This window comes from Euleptes europaea, chromosome 18 (genome assembly GCF_029931775.1).
Source record: "Euleptes europaea isolate rEulEur1 chromosome 18, rEulEur1.hap1, whole genome shotgun sequence".
NCBI lineage: Eukaryota > Metazoa > Chordata > Lepidosauria > Squamata > Sphaerodactylidae > Euleptes > Euleptes europaea.
In genome coordinates, this window is record NC_079329.1 from 4883752 (window position 1) to 4900161 (window position 16410).

General features: G+C 44.2%; 1 protein-coding gene and 1 gene segment (V, D, J or C); both read right to left on the bottom strand.

Moving 5' to 3' along the window:
- Window positions 1–3710: 3710 nt before the first annotated feature.
- On the bottom strand, window positions 3711–5598 carry LOC130489924 (Ig heavy chain V region HPCM6-like). The segment is given in 4 exon segments: window positions 3711–3977; window positions 4126–4147; window positions 4914–5196; window positions 5550–5598. Coding segments are annotated over 4 exon segments (621 nt in total).
- A 1977-nt stretch (window positions 5599–7575) lies between these two features.
- LOC130489925 (uncharacterized) lies at window positions 7576–15661 on the bottom strand. The gene is made up of 5 exons (XM_056863713.1): window positions 15523–15661; window positions 14440–14761; window positions 11709–11728; window positions 7992–8002; window positions 7576–7842 (listed from the first exon to the last, which is right to left on the bottom strand). The coding sequence occupies exons 1-5, from the start codon at window positions 15659–15661 to the stop codon at window positions 7576–7578; spliced, it is 759 nt and encodes a 252-aa protein (XP_056719691.1).
- Window positions 15662–16410: the final 749 nt, after the last annotated feature.

Genomic DNA, 16410 nt, shown 5'->3' on the forward strand with positions numbered 1-16410 from the left:
GCAATCCGACTGGCGTTCATCATCCTGTGTCAGAATTCAAAAAATGCACCCAGGCGTTTTGTTCCTGCCACTTAAGGAGCTGTTTGTTGGCACCTTGTCTGACACTTTGGTCCTGATCAGATGTGAGGGTTCCGATTTAGGGAAGGCCCCTGTCAGAGAATATCGAAGGCCATGTACACATAGACACACCCCTTCATCTCAAATCCTTAAGTAAGGAAGCTGATTTGGCAAACAGCTTTTGTTATTTATTGTTATTTATACTGTATTTATTAGTGTATTGTTATTGTATTTATTATTTATTAAATAGTGTATTTATTATTGGGTATTTTATATCTTTTTTTTCTATTTGCTTATGGCCAATCAGTCCACGAGCATTAATAAATTGAATGGAATGGAATATACAATTTTGCATTAAATTAACCCATAATGGAAGATACATTTCTAGTTCTATATTAAGATAAAGTTGTTATTTCCACATTGAGCCACTGTGGATAAAGTCGGGTGAATAACTGTAACAATTTTAAAAGAAAATATGTTTTGGGTATTTGGTATGAAACAAACTTTCATACATCCATTCAACTGCTTTGTTTTAGTTTTTTAATGTGTGGCCAAGAATACTCGGATATGTTCAATGGGTTGGACGGATCCATCCATCTTTTTCACTCAGTCTCACCTAAGTCTTCTCCTTACTACATCCCTTAGAGTTGGTTTTTATACCCCACTTTTCTCTACCTTTAAGGAGTTTCAAAGTGACTTACACTCACAACCCCTTCTCTCATTCCAACAGGCACCTTGTGAGGTAGGTGGGGCTGAGAGAGTTCTGAGAGAACTGTGACTGGCCCAAGGATATCCAGCAGGCTTCATGTGGAGGAGTGGGGAATCAAACCCAGTTCTCTAGATTAGAGTCCGCTGCTCTTAACCACTACCCCACGCTGGCTCCCCCGTTCCACCTAGTTTTTGTCCATGTCTGACCCATGATCCCCAGTATAGTCTCAGCTTCATACATGTCACATTACCGTGTGGTTTGAAATGCCATTTTAGACCCTAGCCTGAACAAAAATAGATCCATACCTTAGAGGATGAAGTTGCAGCTCCAGGCAAAATGTCTGCTTAAATTGTCTTGCAGATTGAAATGCTATTTTAGATCCTAGACAGAACAAAACTAGATCTGTGCCTTACAGGATGAACCTGCAGTGCCAGAAAGCTGTCTGCGAAAAAGGCATCTTCCCCTTTTTGTGCAGATGCCAGATTGGGTCTGTGTCACTGTGCTTCCAGGACACAATAATAGATGGCCGTGTCTTCCACCGTCAAGGAGCTCAGCTGGAGAGAAAACTCATTCTTGGAGGAGTCAGGAGAGATGGAGACTCTGCTCTGGAAGGCTGAGGCATACTCAGTGTACCAGGTAGAACTGCTGTAGTATCTTCTTCCAATCCATTCCAGCCCTCTGTTGGGCGGCTGGCGGATCCAGGTGTAAGCACCTCCATCAGTGATGGAGGTACCAGAGACTGTGCAGGTCAGTCTAAAGGACTCTCCAGGTTTGGCTGTTACTATGCCAGACTGAGCCAGTTGAATTTCAGAGAGGACCCCTGGTAGAAAGAAAGGGAAAAAATCATTTTAAAAAGAAATTAATCAAAGTTATAAAGTGCTAAATGTTATGCATAGCTGTTGAAGACACTTTCCAGTTGTCTGTACAATAACTGACAGAATTTGATTCTTGTTGCTGATTTCCCTCCCTTACAGCATATGGTCTATCTATAGGTTTAAAAAAAATGTGGTGAAACTACTTAATGGTTTAATATCTGAAATTCTGTGAGGCTTAGATGCATCAAATGAAGGATACAAATAGTATTTTCTTCAACACACTGCTTTTTTTGAGGGGAGGGGGAGAAAGGAATTTCCCATGAGGAACACATACCTTGTTTAAGTGTGGAAAAGACACAAAGAAATAGGAGTAAGATCCCCATTGTGTTTTCCAAGATGGCCCCTACCATTCAAGAGACTCCTATTTAAGGAGGGGCAGGATGAAAACCTGCTTTGCATATTTCGCTCCTGCTCAACTTTCAGATATAAGGAGGACCAGGGAACACACAACTCATTCACTCCTTCTCATCTCTGGGAGGGTTTCATGGAGGTGGTGGGTGGTGCTTGTTCTCCTTCTCGCGGTGTGGGCAGAGTCCCTGCATGCTCGACTCAGTGCTCAAAGGTGCCCTCCAAGGGAGGCACCACTGGCTCACCAACTCAGTATTGAGAGCTCGGGGGTGGGGGGAAGGCATTTGGTTCCAAGGAGGGCAGAAGGGGGGCACAATTGTCCTGTTTTGTAGATGTCACATTGTCCTGCAGTTTGAAATACCGTTTAGTTCCTAGGAATAAAAATAGATCCGTGCCTTAGAGGGTGAACCTGCAGCACCAGAAAACGGTCTCCTTCAAAGGCATCTTCCCCTTTTTGTGCAGATACCCACTTGGCTCCGTGTCACTGTGCGTCTCGGGCACAGTAATAGACGGCCGTGTCTGCAGCTGTCAAGGAGCTCAGCTGGAGAGAAAACTCATTCTTGGAGGAGTCAGGAGAGATGGAGACTCTGCTCCGGAAGGCTGAGGCATAGTAAGTTGGCCAGGTAGGGCTACTGTAGTATCTTAGTCCTATCCATTCCATCCCTTTGTTGGGTGGCTGGCGGATCCAGTGCTTAGCATACCCATCAGTGATGGAGGCCCCAGAGACTGTGCAGGTCAGTCTTAAAGAATCTCCAGGTTTGACCATTCCTATGCCAGACTGAGTCAGTTGAATTTCAGAGAGGACTCCTGGAAGAAAGAAAGGGGAAAAACATTTTAAAAAGAAATTAATCAAAGTTGGAAACTGCTAAATGATATTGATGGCTGTTGGAGAGACTTTCCAGTTGTCTGTACAATAATTGAAAGAATTTGACTCTCATTGCTGATTTTACCCCCTTATAAGATACGGTCTATAGGTAAGAATTTTAATTTAGGGTGAAACTACTTAACTGTTTAATATCTGAAATTCTGCGAGGCTTCGAAACATCAAATGAAGGATGCAGATAGTATTTTCTTCAACCCACTGGTATTTTTTTTTTTTTGTAAGAAAGGAAAACCCCATGAGGAACACATACCCTGTTTAAGTGTGGAAATGACACAAAGAAATAGGAGTAAGATCTCCATGGTGTTTTCCAAGATAACCTCTACCATTCTTGAAACTTCTATTTAAGCAGGGACAGGATGAAAGCCTGTTTTGCATACTTCGCTCCTGCTAGACGTTCAGATATAAGGAGGAACATGGAACACACACCTCATTCACTCTGTCTCATCTCTGGGAGGGTGTGCTGCTGGTGGTGGGTGGTGCTGTTCTCCTTCTTCAGGTATGGGCAAAGTCCCTGCATGCCCCCGACTCAGTGCTATCTGCCTTCTTGATTTGATGTTTGAAGGCTGTCACAGAAATTCAGCTCTTAAACCATTAATATCACTGACTCACCAACTCAGCATTGAGAGCTGGAGGGCATTTGGTTCCAAGGAGGGCAGAAGGGGGGCACAATTGTCCTCTTTTGTAGATGTCACTTTGTCGTGTGGTTTGAAATGCCATTTTAGAGCCCAGACAGAACAAAACTAAATCTGTGCCTTACTGGATGAACCTGCAGCGCCAGAAAGCTGTCTGCGAAAAAGGCATCTTCACCTTTCTGTGCAGATGCCAGCTTGGGTCTGTGTCACTGTGTGTCTCGGGCACAGTAATAGATGGCAGTGTCTGCAGCTGTCAAGGAGCTCAGCTGGAGAGAAAACTCATTCTTGGAGGAGTCAGGAGAGATGGAGGCTCTGCTCTGGAAGGCTGAGGCATAGTTAGTGTGCCAGGTAGAACTGCTGTAGTATCTTCTTCCTATCCATTCCAGCCCTTTGTTGGGTGGCTGGCGGATCCAGTGGTGAGCATATCCATCAGTGATGGAGGCACCAGAGACTGTGCAGGTCAGTCTTAAGGACTCTCCAGGTTTGACTGTGCCTAGGCCAGACTGAGTCAGTTGAATTTCAGAGAGGACCCCTGGTAGAAAGAAAGGGGAAAAAACATTTTAAAAAGAAATTAATCAAAGTTATAAAGTGCAAAATTATATTCATGGCTATTGGAGAGACTTTCCAGTTGTCTGTACAATAACTGATGGAATTTGACTCTCATTGCTGATCCCCCCATAAGATATGAGCTATAGGTAAAAAATTTAGTTGTAGGTGAAACTACTTAACGGTTCAATATCTGAGATTCTGTGAGACTTTGAAACATCAAATGAGGGAGGCAGATAATATTTTCTTCAACCCACTGCATTTTTTTTCTAGAAGAAAGGAAATTGCTATGAGGAACACATACCCTGTTTAAGAGTTGAAAAGACACAAAGAAATAGGAGTAAGATCTCCATGGTGTTTTCCAAGATGGCCCCAACCATTCATGAGACCCCTATTTAAGCAGAGACAGGATGAAAGCCTGCTTTGCATATTAAGCTCCTGCTGAACGTTCAGATATAAGGAGGACCAGGAAACACACACCTCATTTACTCTGTCTCATCTCTGGGAGGGTGTGCTGGTGGTGGTGGGTGGCGTTTGTTCTCCTTCTTGAGGTGTGGGCAAAGTCCCTGCATGCCCAACTCAGTGCTCAAAGGTGCCCTCCAAGGGAGGCACCACTGGCTCACCAACTCAGTATTGAGAGCTCGGCGGGGGGGAGGCATTTGGTTCCAAGGAGTGGAGAAGGGGGCACAATTCTCCTGCTTGGTTGATGTCATATTATCCTGCAGTTTGAAATGCCATTTTAGATCCTAGACAGCACAAAAATAGACCTGTGCCTTAGAGGATGAACCTGCAGCACCAGAAAACTGTCTCCTTAAAAGGGATCTTCCCCTTTTTGTTCAGATGCCTCCTTGGCCCTCTATCACTGTGGCTCTCGGGCACAATAATAGATGGCTGTGTCTGCAGCTGTCAAGGAGCTCAGCTGGAGAGAAATCTCATTCTTGGAGGAGTCAGGAGAGATGGAGACTCTGCTCTGGAAGGCTGAGGCATAGTTAGTGCGCCAGGTAGAGCTACTGTAGTATCCTCTTCCTATCCATTCCAGCCCTTTTCTTGGCGGCTTGCGGATCCAGTTGTAAGGATATCCATCAGTGATGAAGGTACCAGAGACTGTGCAGGTCAATGTTAAGGACTCTCGAGGTTTGACTATTCCTATGACAGAGTCAGTTGAATTTCAGATAGGACCCCTGGTAGAAAGAAAAAGGAAAAATCATTTAAAAGATATTAATCAAAGCTATAAACTGCTACATGATATGCATGGCTGTTGGAGAGATTTTCCAGTTATCTGCACTATAACGGACAGATTTTTAATCTCCTTGCTGATCCCCCCCCTTTTAAAATATGGGCTATAGGTAAAAAAATCATGATTTTGGGGAAACTACTTGTTTAATATCTGAAATTTTGGGAGGCTTCGAAACATCAAATGAAGGAGGCAGATAGTATTTTCTTCAACTCACTGTATTTTTTTTTTTAGAAGAAAGGAAATTCCCATGAGGAACACATACCCTGCTTAAGCGTTGAAAAGACGCACAGAAATAGGAGTAAGATCTCCATTGTGTTTTCCACGATGGCCCCTGTGCTTAATGAACCTTCTATTTAAGGAGAGGCAGGATGAAAGCCAGCTTTGCATATTTCCCTCCTGCTTGACGTTCAGATATAAGGAGGACCGTGGAGCGCTCACCTCATTCACTCCTTCTCATCTCTGGGTTGGTTTTTTTTTTTGGGGGGGGGATATTTTAGCAGAACTAAACATCTGCTTATTCACTGGTTAGATGTTGAAAAGAGAAGGGAAGAGATATTACATCAATATGAGATCAAGCACGATTCTGGAATGGAATAGCACCGCCCTGTGAAGCTGCTTTACCCTGCTGGTTAACGTAAGAAATTATCAGCACTGAGTTTCAGTCTCCCCAACAGAAAGATAAGGGATTCTCTGCCCCATCAAGGGTTTACATTCTTATGCTGAGTTTCTTTTCCATCGACAGCACTCAGTGCACAAAAATGGTATCACTTCTTCCCAGGCAGTAAGCGATGACCATATGGAATTCTGTGCCCCAAAATTTGGTGGGTAGTCATCGACGTAGGTGGCTTATAGGGAGAAAACTGAAAACACATTTATTTATTTATTTATTTGTTGGATTTGTATGCCATCCATTCCTGACTAAGTTAGGCTCTGAGTGGCTCATAACGTGTCAGATCCAACTAAAACAGCCATACTATACAATTAAAACTGATTCCATAATTTAAACTTAAAAACTGGACACCCTCAACCAGAAGCAGCATAAATGACAATGACAACAAACCATACAGAGGGAAAGGGGGTAATACAATCCAGCAGAAAATAACCAGAAGAAAGGAAAGGGAAAGGAAGGGAGGCCAGCAAGATGGAAGCCATTGCTGTCCTCAACCTTATCTTTGTCAGAACAGCTCCGTTTTACAGGTCCTGCAGAACTGTTTCAAGTCCTGCAGGGCCCTGATCAAACTTGTCATGGTATTCCACCATGCCAGGGGCCAGAACAAAAAAGGCCCTGGCCCTGGTTCAGAACAGCAAGATGCTTTTTGGGCCAGAGACCACCTGCTGAGCAAAATGCTCTTTGACGGGTGAATGTGAGCAAGTTTTAATCATCATAGGCCACAAGAGAAAGCCCAGGCGTATTATTACTATTGCGCTCAACCGTGTGTTACCAAGATATCTGCTCTAACAAAATTAGGATGAATTCCACACCAGACAAAGTCTTTCTGCTCACTTTGTCCTAACAACAATCCGATAAGGTAGCTTAGGCTTAGTTGGTGTGATTGGCCCATAGGTAATATCTAGGGTTGCCAGGTAGGTGGTCTTGGTGGGCAATTGCCAGCCAATCCACCCAGCCACTCCGGAGTGTGCACAGTCGGCCGTGCGCATACAATGACATCACTTCCGGGTTTACCCCCCCGGAAGTGCTGCCTCACTCCAATGAGTGCTAAATTGGCTGCAGTGATGCAGCGCTTCAGGAAGTCAACCCAGAAGTGACATCATCGCTTGCGCACAGCTGTGCATGAGCGCTACTGCCCCAGCCTCGCCCCCTAAAACCTCCCACCAATCCAGAGGGCAGACCTGGCCACCCTAGTAATATCAAATGTATCATGAGGCCATTGGTGTTTGAACCCCGGACTCCCGGATCATAGTCAAACATGCTAAAACTACAACAAAATAGCTCTCCTAAACTTTAATTTCTTTACTATATTGTCCACTTTTCTTGCTGACATGCAGTGCAAATTGTACTGTGTTAGTTGAAACAATCAATAGAAAGCAACATCTAATAATCATGTGCTAGGATTAGGAATCAAAAAATTGAAATAAGGAAGGGAGAAGGGGAGCACAATTGTCCTGTGTGGCAGACGTCATATTGTCCTGTGGTTTGACATGCCAATTAACAGCCTAGACGGAAGAAAAATAGATCCGTGCCATAGAGGATGAACCTGCAGTGCCAGAAAACTGATTGCTTAAAAGGCATCTTCCCCTTTTTGTGCAGATGCTAGCTTGGCTACATGTCACTGTGCGCCTCGGGCACAGTAATAGATGGCTGTGTCTGCAGCCGTCAGGGAGTTCAGCTGGAGAGAAAACTCATTCTTGGAGGAGTCAGGAGAGATGGACATTCTGCTCTGGAAGGCCGAGGCATAGTTAGTGTGCCAGGTAGAGCTGCTGTAGTATCTCCAACCTATCCATTCCAGAGCTTTGCTGGGCAGCTGGCGGATCCAGCTGTAACCATATCCATCAGTGATGGAGGCCCCAGAGACTGTGCAGGTCAGCCTTAAGGACTCTCCAGGTTTGGCTGTTCCTCTACCAGACTCGGTCAGTTGAATTTGAGAGAGGACCCCTGGTAGAAAGAAAGGGGGAAAAATCATTTAAAAAAGAAATTAATCAGAGTTATAAACTGCTACATGATATGAATGGCTGTTGGAGAGACTTTCCAGTTGTCTTACAATAACTGACATAATTTGACTCTCATTGCTATTTTTCAAAGCATCCAATGAAGGAGGCAGATAGTAGTTTCTTCAACCCACTGCATTTTTTTAGAAGAAAGGAAATTCCCATGAGGAACACATACCCTGTTTAAGTGTTGAAAAGACATACAGAAACAGGAGTAAGATCTCCATTGTGTTTTCCAAGATGGTCCCTACCATTCAAGAGACTCCTATTTAAGCAGAGGCAGGATGAAAGTCTGCTTTGCATATTGCCCTCCTGCTTGATGCTCAGATATAAGGAGGACCATGGAGCGCTCATCTCATTCACTCCTTCTCATATCTGGTTTTATTTTTTGGGGGGAGGGGGGCTATTTTATTTTCACCTTTGCTCTTTACTATGCATTGCAATGTAGAGAAATCCAGCAGAGTTCCTCCTGAATCCACCTACAGCTATTTGCATTAGTTTAAGATCAAATTATCTGGACAGAGTCTCCGATATCCTTGGGGAACATGGCCTGTGATAGAATCAATCCCGCCCTGACCTGGGTGGCCCAGGCTAGCCTGATCTCGTCAGATCTCAGAAGCTAAACAGGGTCAGCCCTGGTTAGTATTTGGAAGGTAGACCACCAAGGAAGTCCAGGGTTGCTGTGCAGAGGAAGGCACTGGCAAACCACCTCTGTTAGTCTCTTGCCATGAAAACCCCAAAAGGGGTCGCCATAAGTCGGCTGCGACTTGACGGCACTTTACACACAGAATCAATCCCAGGTTAGAGTACACATGATTGATAGAGGAGCTGCCCTGTGTTCCTTTAGGCCCTTAGCATGACTCACTGTCAGTTGACACTTGCTTAATGAAGACTCCATCAGTCATTTCTAGATCCACCCTGAGATATACACATTTACAGAATGGGGAGCAAATGTGACAAAAACGAGGGTCCCCAAAGGGTGAGAGTGTCAGATAGGGTTGCCCGTTCCCACTTCACCACTGGCAGGAGGTTTTTGGGGCAGAGCCTGAGGAGGGTGGGGTTTGGGGAGGGGAGGGACTTCAATGCCACAGGGTCCAATTGCCAAAGCGGCCATTTTTCTCCCGGTGTTTGATTCCCCACTCCTTCACATGAGTGGCAGATGCTAATCTGGAGAACTGGGTTGATTTCCCCACTCCTTCATGTGAAGCCAGCTGGGTGACCTTGAGCTAGTCACAGCTCTCTCAGCCCCACCTACAGTATCTCACAGGGTGTCTGTTGTGGGGAGAGGAAGGGAAGGTGATTGTAAGCCAGTTTGATTCTTCTTTAAGTGGTAGAGAAAGTTGGCATATAAAAACCAACTCTTCTTCTTCTTCTTCCTTAATTCAATCAGCTTTTGACATGCAGTCAAATGGCAGAAGAGACTGTAGCTAAATGTAATGAAGAGTCTGTCCCCATGTTTTACATGGTCTGGGGCTATATGGGACTTCTGGCTATCAACATTTCAACAGTGGCTTGCCTAGCTAGGAGCTAGACAGTTTCAATCTGTTGTTTTTTTCAGTGATTAGTTTGTCTATTTTTCCATTCTACTTGACCAGATATAACTGTTTTTACATTATTCATTGATTGTTACGATGTTTTGTGTCTTAACCATTCCAACTTTTCGAAGACTTCTTGGCCAGACACAATGCATTACCCCTCAATAATTTAACTTGCAGACTTTTGAAAACCCCAATTGAACATAGATTCTGCCCGTATGGAAAGGCAAAGACCGAAACACTTATCCATTTTTTTTCCAGTTGTGATTTATATTCTTCTATAAGATCTTCTTTGATTATTCCATTGATTTCACACTTTCCTGTATGTTCTCATGACTAATACTTAATCTGTCTGCTGTATGGTAAAGATAAGGCTGTTACTCTTTCCGTAGTTTACCACTTAACAGCCACTTTGAAGATACGTGGAAAGGTACAGTCAAGTTACGCATAAATGATCATTAGTATACAAGCGCTCTTTTTGCACTTTTACTGGAACTGGATGTTTTGTGTCCTTGCAACTTACTGAGTAGTTAAAAAAAAAAACTTTTCTCATTGGCTGTTACAGTGTTCTGTGTCCCTGTAACTTATTGTTGCTTTATTAGCCACCTCAAAATCAAGGACATATGGCAGTATCTAAATATTTAAAGAAATAAGTAAGTACGTAGAATATAGAATCTAAAATCCTAGAGTGGGAAGGGGCCATACAGGCCATCTAGTCCAACCCCCTGCTTAATGTAGGGTCAGCCTAGAGCATCCCTGACAAGTGTTTGTCCATCCTCTGCTTAAAGGCTGCCAGTAAGGGGGGGGGGGGGCTTGCCACCTGACTAGGCAGTTGGTTCCACTGCTGAACTACTCTTAGGCCATTCATGCTTGGTGATTAGCAACACATTCCAGGCTGAATTGCCCCACATATTTTTTTTGTTTCTTACGGTGAACCCTCATTTAGGAAGTGACTACGAAGCCGGCACATACCTGCTTTGCATTACTTAAGAGCCCCTTTAATGTGACCTTTTGTGTTTGTTCTGCCCCCACACCGAAGAATCCTCTCAAGGAACCCTGCAAGACAACAGCCGTGCATGAGCTATGCAAACTGTGGCTGCCTAATGGAAGGAACAAAGGAGCAGGTGAGTGTGTGTTTGTATGTGTGTGTGTATGTGTGTGTGTAATTTCTCCTTTTGCACCGGGACCATGAATAATCATTTTAAAGATCACGTTTAAAAAAAGAGCTTTGAGCGAGCTTCAACATTGACCCTTCATAAATGGCCTTAATGTAAAAAAAAATGGAAGGAAGGAAGGAAGGAAGGAAGGAAGGAAGGAAGGAAGGAAGGAAGGAAGGAAGGAAGGAAGGAAGGAAGAAAGAAAGAAAGAAAGAAAGAAAGAAAGAAAGAAAGAAAGAAAGAAAGAAAGAAAGAAAGAAAGAAAGAAAGATTCAGACAAACAAACAAACAAACCTGGTATGGTCCATTCTCTGTGCATCTTTTTGAATAAACCTGAAAAGGCTGACCTCTCCAACATCCTCTGCTGCCCTGGTTAATATGAGGGTAGGAAGGACTCATATTTTGAATCAGGCTGTGCTCACTTTGTCCCCAAATGAGTTTAGAGCTGGGCAAAGGGATCTTTCATCCACCTCCTTGAGGCCTGGATGAACTGCCAGATGGGATTTGGCAAAAAAAACCAACAAACAAAAGCATTTTTGATGCATTTTTGCTAGTCACGGCTTCTGTCATGGCTTCTGTGTGTGGCTGAGCACCATAAGGGGATGAATTGGACTAAGTCTACCTCAGTCAACCAGGAAGCAGTGGGGACAGCTGGTCAGACCTTTTTTCACCGCCCAAGCCCTGTGCAAAGTTTCTGGGAATTAGTTGGATCTGCCGTTAAGGTCTTCCCTTCCGGTGGCATCTCAAGCCCAGCCCTGCCCAGCTCCCTTCTCCAAGAGGCTCCCCAATTGAGGCTGGAGGCCAGGAAGCCATTTGCTAGGCAATCTGGAAGCCATCAGGTAGGCAATCAGGAAGCCACCAGGAAGGCTATCGGGCTACAATTGACTCTGTTCTTCTGGCACCCTCCCCCCCAGTTCCATCTCTGTCAGAAGTTCCCTTTGCCATTGTCTTGGCTTGTGTGAGGAGACGTGGGTAAAGTATGGAATAAGGGGAGGATGCCTTCAGACTGTGGTGCCAGATTGCATCCAGAGCTATGTCACTGTGCTCTACAACAAAACCAACCCACCCTCCAAAGGCTTCCTCTGCTGTGAGAAAGAGGGAGAGAGCCAAGCTTCAGCTTCTTTATTATGCAAGGCTCAGAATCCCCTCACATTTTTTTGCTGATGTTTCTGAACTAAAAACCTGCTAAGTCACTGGTGAGAAGTTGAAAAGAGAAGGGAAGGGATATTGCATCAGTATGAGATCAAGCACAATTCTGGAACCAAATACCACAGTCCTGTGAAGCTGCTTCCCCCTGCTGGTTAATGTAAAAAATTATCAGCACTGAGTTTTAGCGTGAAAACGCATGGTCGCTTCAGCCTCCTTTATTCCCTGTTTCAGCCAGGATTCAGCCAGGATCGAACGAGTGCGTTTCACCGAACATGCGTTCGATCCTGGCTGAATCCTGGCTGAAACAGGGAATAAAGGAGGCTAAAGCGACCATGCGTTTTCGCTCTTAGTCTCCACAGGAGAAAGGGTTAGGATCCTCTCCCCCATCAAGGGTTTACATTCTTATGCTGAGTTTCTTTTCCATCGATGGCACTCAGAGCACAGAAATGGCATCCCTTCTTCACACTCAGGAAGCTATTGTGTGTGTGTGTTAAGTGCCATCAAGTCGCTTTTGACTCATGGCGACCCTATGAATGAAAGTCCTCCAAAATGTCCTATCTTTGACAGCCTTGCTCAGATCTTGCAAATTGAAGGCTGTGGCTTCCTTTATTGAGTCAATCCATCTCTTGTTGGGTCTTCCTCTTTTCCTGCTGCCCTCAACTTTTCCTATCATGACGGTCTTTTCCAGTGACTCTTGTCGTCTCATGACGTGACCAAAATACGACAGCCTCAGTTTAGTCATTTTAGCTTCTAGGGTCAGTTCAGGCTTGATTTGATCTAGAACCCACTGATTTGCTTTTTTTGGCAGTCCACGGAATCAGCACCACTCTCCTCCAACACCACATTTCAAAGGAATCTATTTTCTTCCTATCAGCTTTCTTCACTGTCCAGCTTTCACACCCATACATAGTAATAGGGAATATGATGGCATGAATTAATCTAGTCTTGGTGGCCAGAGTCACATCCTTACAGGAAGCTATTACCACGTGGAATTCTGTGCCCCAAAATTTGGTGGGTAGTCATCGACTTAGGTGGCTTATAGGGAGAAAATTGAAAACATATTTATTTAATAATTTGTTGGCTTTGTTGTCAACCGTTCCTGACAAGGTCAGGCTCTGAGCAGCTCACAACGTGTCAGATCCATGTTGGCCATAATTAGAAGAGGAATAGAGAATAAAACTGCTGATATCATACTGCCCTTGTACAAATCTATGGAGAGACCACACTTCTTGGAATACTGTCTACAGTTCTGGTCACCGCACCTAAAAAAGGATATTACAGAGCTTGAGAAGATGCAGAAAAGAGCAACCAAAATGATTAGGGGAGTAGAGCAACTGTCCTATGGGGAGCGGTTAAGACACTTAGGGCTCTTTAGCTTGGAAAGAAGGCGGCTAAGGGGTGACATGATAGAGGTCTATAAAATTATGCATGGTTTGGAGAGAGTGGACAGGGAGACGTTTTTCTCCCTCTCCCATAATACCAGAACACGAGGTCATCTGTTGAAGCTGGAGGGTGAGAGATTCAAAACAGATTAAAAGAAGTATTTTTTCACACAACACATAATTAAATTGTGGAACTCCCTGCCCCGGGATGTGGTGATGGCTGCCAACTTGGAAGGCTTTAAGAGTGGTGTAGACATATTCATGGAGGAAAGGGGTATTAATGGCTATTAGTTAAAATGGATACTAGTCATGCTGCATATCTATTCTCTCTAGTATCTGAGGAACATGCCTATTATATTGGGTGCTGTGGAAGACAGGCAGGATAATGCTGCTGCAGTCATCTTGTTTGTGGGCTTCCTAGAGGCACCCAGTTGGCCACTGTGTGAACAGACTGCTGGACTTGATGGGCCTTGGTCTGATCCAGTAGGGCCTTTCTTATGTTCTTATGTTTCTTATGATCTTAGATCCAATTAAAATAACCATACCCTACAATTAAAACTGATTCCATAATTTAAACTTAAAAACCAGACTCCCTCTACCAGAAACAGCATAAAAAACACAGACAACAAACCATACAGAGGGAAAAGGAGTAATACAATCCACCAGAAAATAACCAGAGGAAAGGAAAGGGCAAGGAAAGGAAGGGAGGCCAGTAAGATGTCCCTGCCCTGCCCCTTAAATCCTCCCGCCAATCGAGAGGGGAGACCTGACAACCCTAGTAATATCAAATTCATCATGAGGCCATTGGTGTTTGAAGCCCAGACTCTCAGATCAATCGTGCATACCCCATCCTGGAAGCAATTCCATCAGAGGCCATTTTCCCCAAAGACACCATAGTCAAACATGCTAAAATTGCAACAAAATATCTCCCCTAAACTTTAATTTGTTTATTAGCCATTTTTCTCACTGACATGCACTGCAAACTATACTGTGTTAATTGAAACAATCAATATGAAGCAACATCTAATAATCATGTACTAGGATTAGCAATCAAGAAATTGGAATAAGGAGGGGAGAAGGGGGGCACAATTGTCCTGTTTGGTAGATGTCACATTGTCCAGCAGTTTGAAATGCCATTTTAGATCCTAGGCGGGACAAAAATAGATCCATTCCACAGAGGATGCACCTGCAGCACCAGAAAACTGTCTCCCTAAAAGGCATCTTCCCCTTTTTGTTCAGATGCCGCCTTGGCCCTCTGTCACTGTGTGTCTCGGGCACAGTAATAGACGGCAGTGTCTGCAGCTGTCAAGGAGCTCAGCTGGAGAGAAAACTCATTCTTGGAGGAGTCAGGAGAGATGGAGACTCTGCTCCGGAAGGCTGAGGCATAGTCAGTGTGCCAGGTAGAACTGCTGTAGTATCTTCTTCCTATCCATTCCAGCCCTTTGTTGGGTGGCTGGCGGATCCAGTGGTGAGCATATCCATCAGTGATGGAGGCACCAGAGACTGTGCAGGTCAGTCTTAAGGACTCTCCAGGTTTGGCTGTGCCTAGGCCAGACTGAGTCAGTTGAATTTCAGAGAGGACCCCTGGTAGAAAAAAGAAACAATTTTAAAATCGAATAGTTATTAAATGGCAAAGTGCATGCAGGGCTGTTGGAGAGATTTTTCAGTTTGTTCATACAGTAATTTGACAAAATGTGAATGCAGCTTCTGGGGATTTTTTTCTTGTTAAAAGATATGGGCTATAAGAACTTCAATTTTAGGTGAAATTGCTTCATGGTTTAATGTCTGAAGTTTTCTCCTACCCCCTCCATTTTTCATTAGAATAAAATAAATCCCCATTAGGAGCACATACCCTGTTTCAGTGTTGAAAAGACACAAAGAAATAGGAGTAAGATCTCCATTGTGTTTTCCAAGATGGCCCCTATAGTTAACGAGCCTTCTATTTAAGCAGGGACAGAATAACAGCCTGCTTTGCATATTCTGCTCGGGTTTGGTATTCAGATAGAAGGAGGCTTGTGCATGACATAAGAACATAAGAAACGCCCTGCTGGATCAGACCAAGGTCCATCAAGTCTAGCTGATTGTTCACACAGTGGCCAACCAGGTGTCCCTAGGAAGCCCACAAGCAAGACAAATGCAACAACAGTGTCCTGCCTGCGTTCCACAGCACCTGATATAATAGGCACATGCCATTCACTCCTCGTCTTTCTTTTTCTTGTATTTTGCTCTCACCTTGGCTGTTTACCAGGCACATTCAGTTGCTCCAGAGTCCACTTTCACCTCCTTCAATCCCCTCCCTCTGTACTGCAAAGTCCAGAATGTTCCCTGTCCCACCAGCTGCTTACTGAAGAGAGTCATCCACACAGTCATGTCTTCCTCATGTGGTCTACCTCTGATTTGGTCTGAACTCAATGCTGAACTGTTTTCATCCACTTCTGGAGATACTGGTGGCTGAAGACTGGTGGCTGAAGAGTTTCCATCCATTTCTGGAGATGCTGGTGGCTGTATTAATATAATTGAAGGAAGGGATGTGTCTGCCTTAGGCATTCCTTGAAAGGAAAGAGCCTTCACAGAGTCTGTGTTGACATTATGGGAACCTCATATGAAAAAGCATCTTCTGGAAAATGGTATAGCCTATCTGCTCTGGCTTGAATTCTTACATTCTTACATTTATTCCTAGTTTGGATTGAGTGATACTAATCAAGACCAGTAGTCAGAGGAGTAGAGAAAAGGAAGGAGGAAAGAGAGAGAGAGAGAGAGAGAGAGAGAGAGAGAGAGAGAGAGAGACAGACAGACAGACAGAGAAAGGAAGGAAGGAAGGAAGGAAGGAAGGAAGGAAGAAAGAAAGAAAGAAAGAAAGAAAGAAAGAAAGAAAGAAAGAAAGAAAGAAAGAAAGAAAGAAAGAAAGAAAGAAAGAAAGAAAGAAAGTTTCTGGGAATGAGCTGGATCTGCCCTTGAGGTCTTCCTTTCAAATGGCAGACCAAGCCCTGCCCAGCTCCCTTCTCCAGGAGGTTCCCCAATTGATGCTGGAGGCCAGGAAGCCTCTGCTTAAAAACTTCCAGGGGAGGAGAGCTCACCACCTCCTGAGGAAGCCTGTTCCACTGAAGAACCATTCTAACTGTTAGAAAGTTCTTCCTAATGTTGTCTACACTTTACCCCCAGCAAGTTGGGTACTCATTTTATCAACCTTGGAAGGATGGAAGGCTGAGTCAACCTTGAGCCGGCTACCTGAA

Bases quoted from the DNA above. Each gene is read 5' to 3' on its own strand.
- LOC130489925 (XM_056863713.1), bottom strand. From the start codon at position 15,661: ATGGATGGAAACTCTTCAGCCACCAGTCTTCAGCCACCAGTATCTCCA. The intron at 14,762-15,522 runs GTAAGCAGCTGG...TTTTTCTACCAG, and splicing joins TGTGTGGATGACTCTCTTCA to GGGTCCTCTCTGAAATTCAA. The intron at 11,729-14,439 runs GTGACAGAGGGC...TTCTCACAGCAG, and splicing joins TACTGTGCCCGAGACACACA to AGGAAGCCTTTGGAGGGTGG.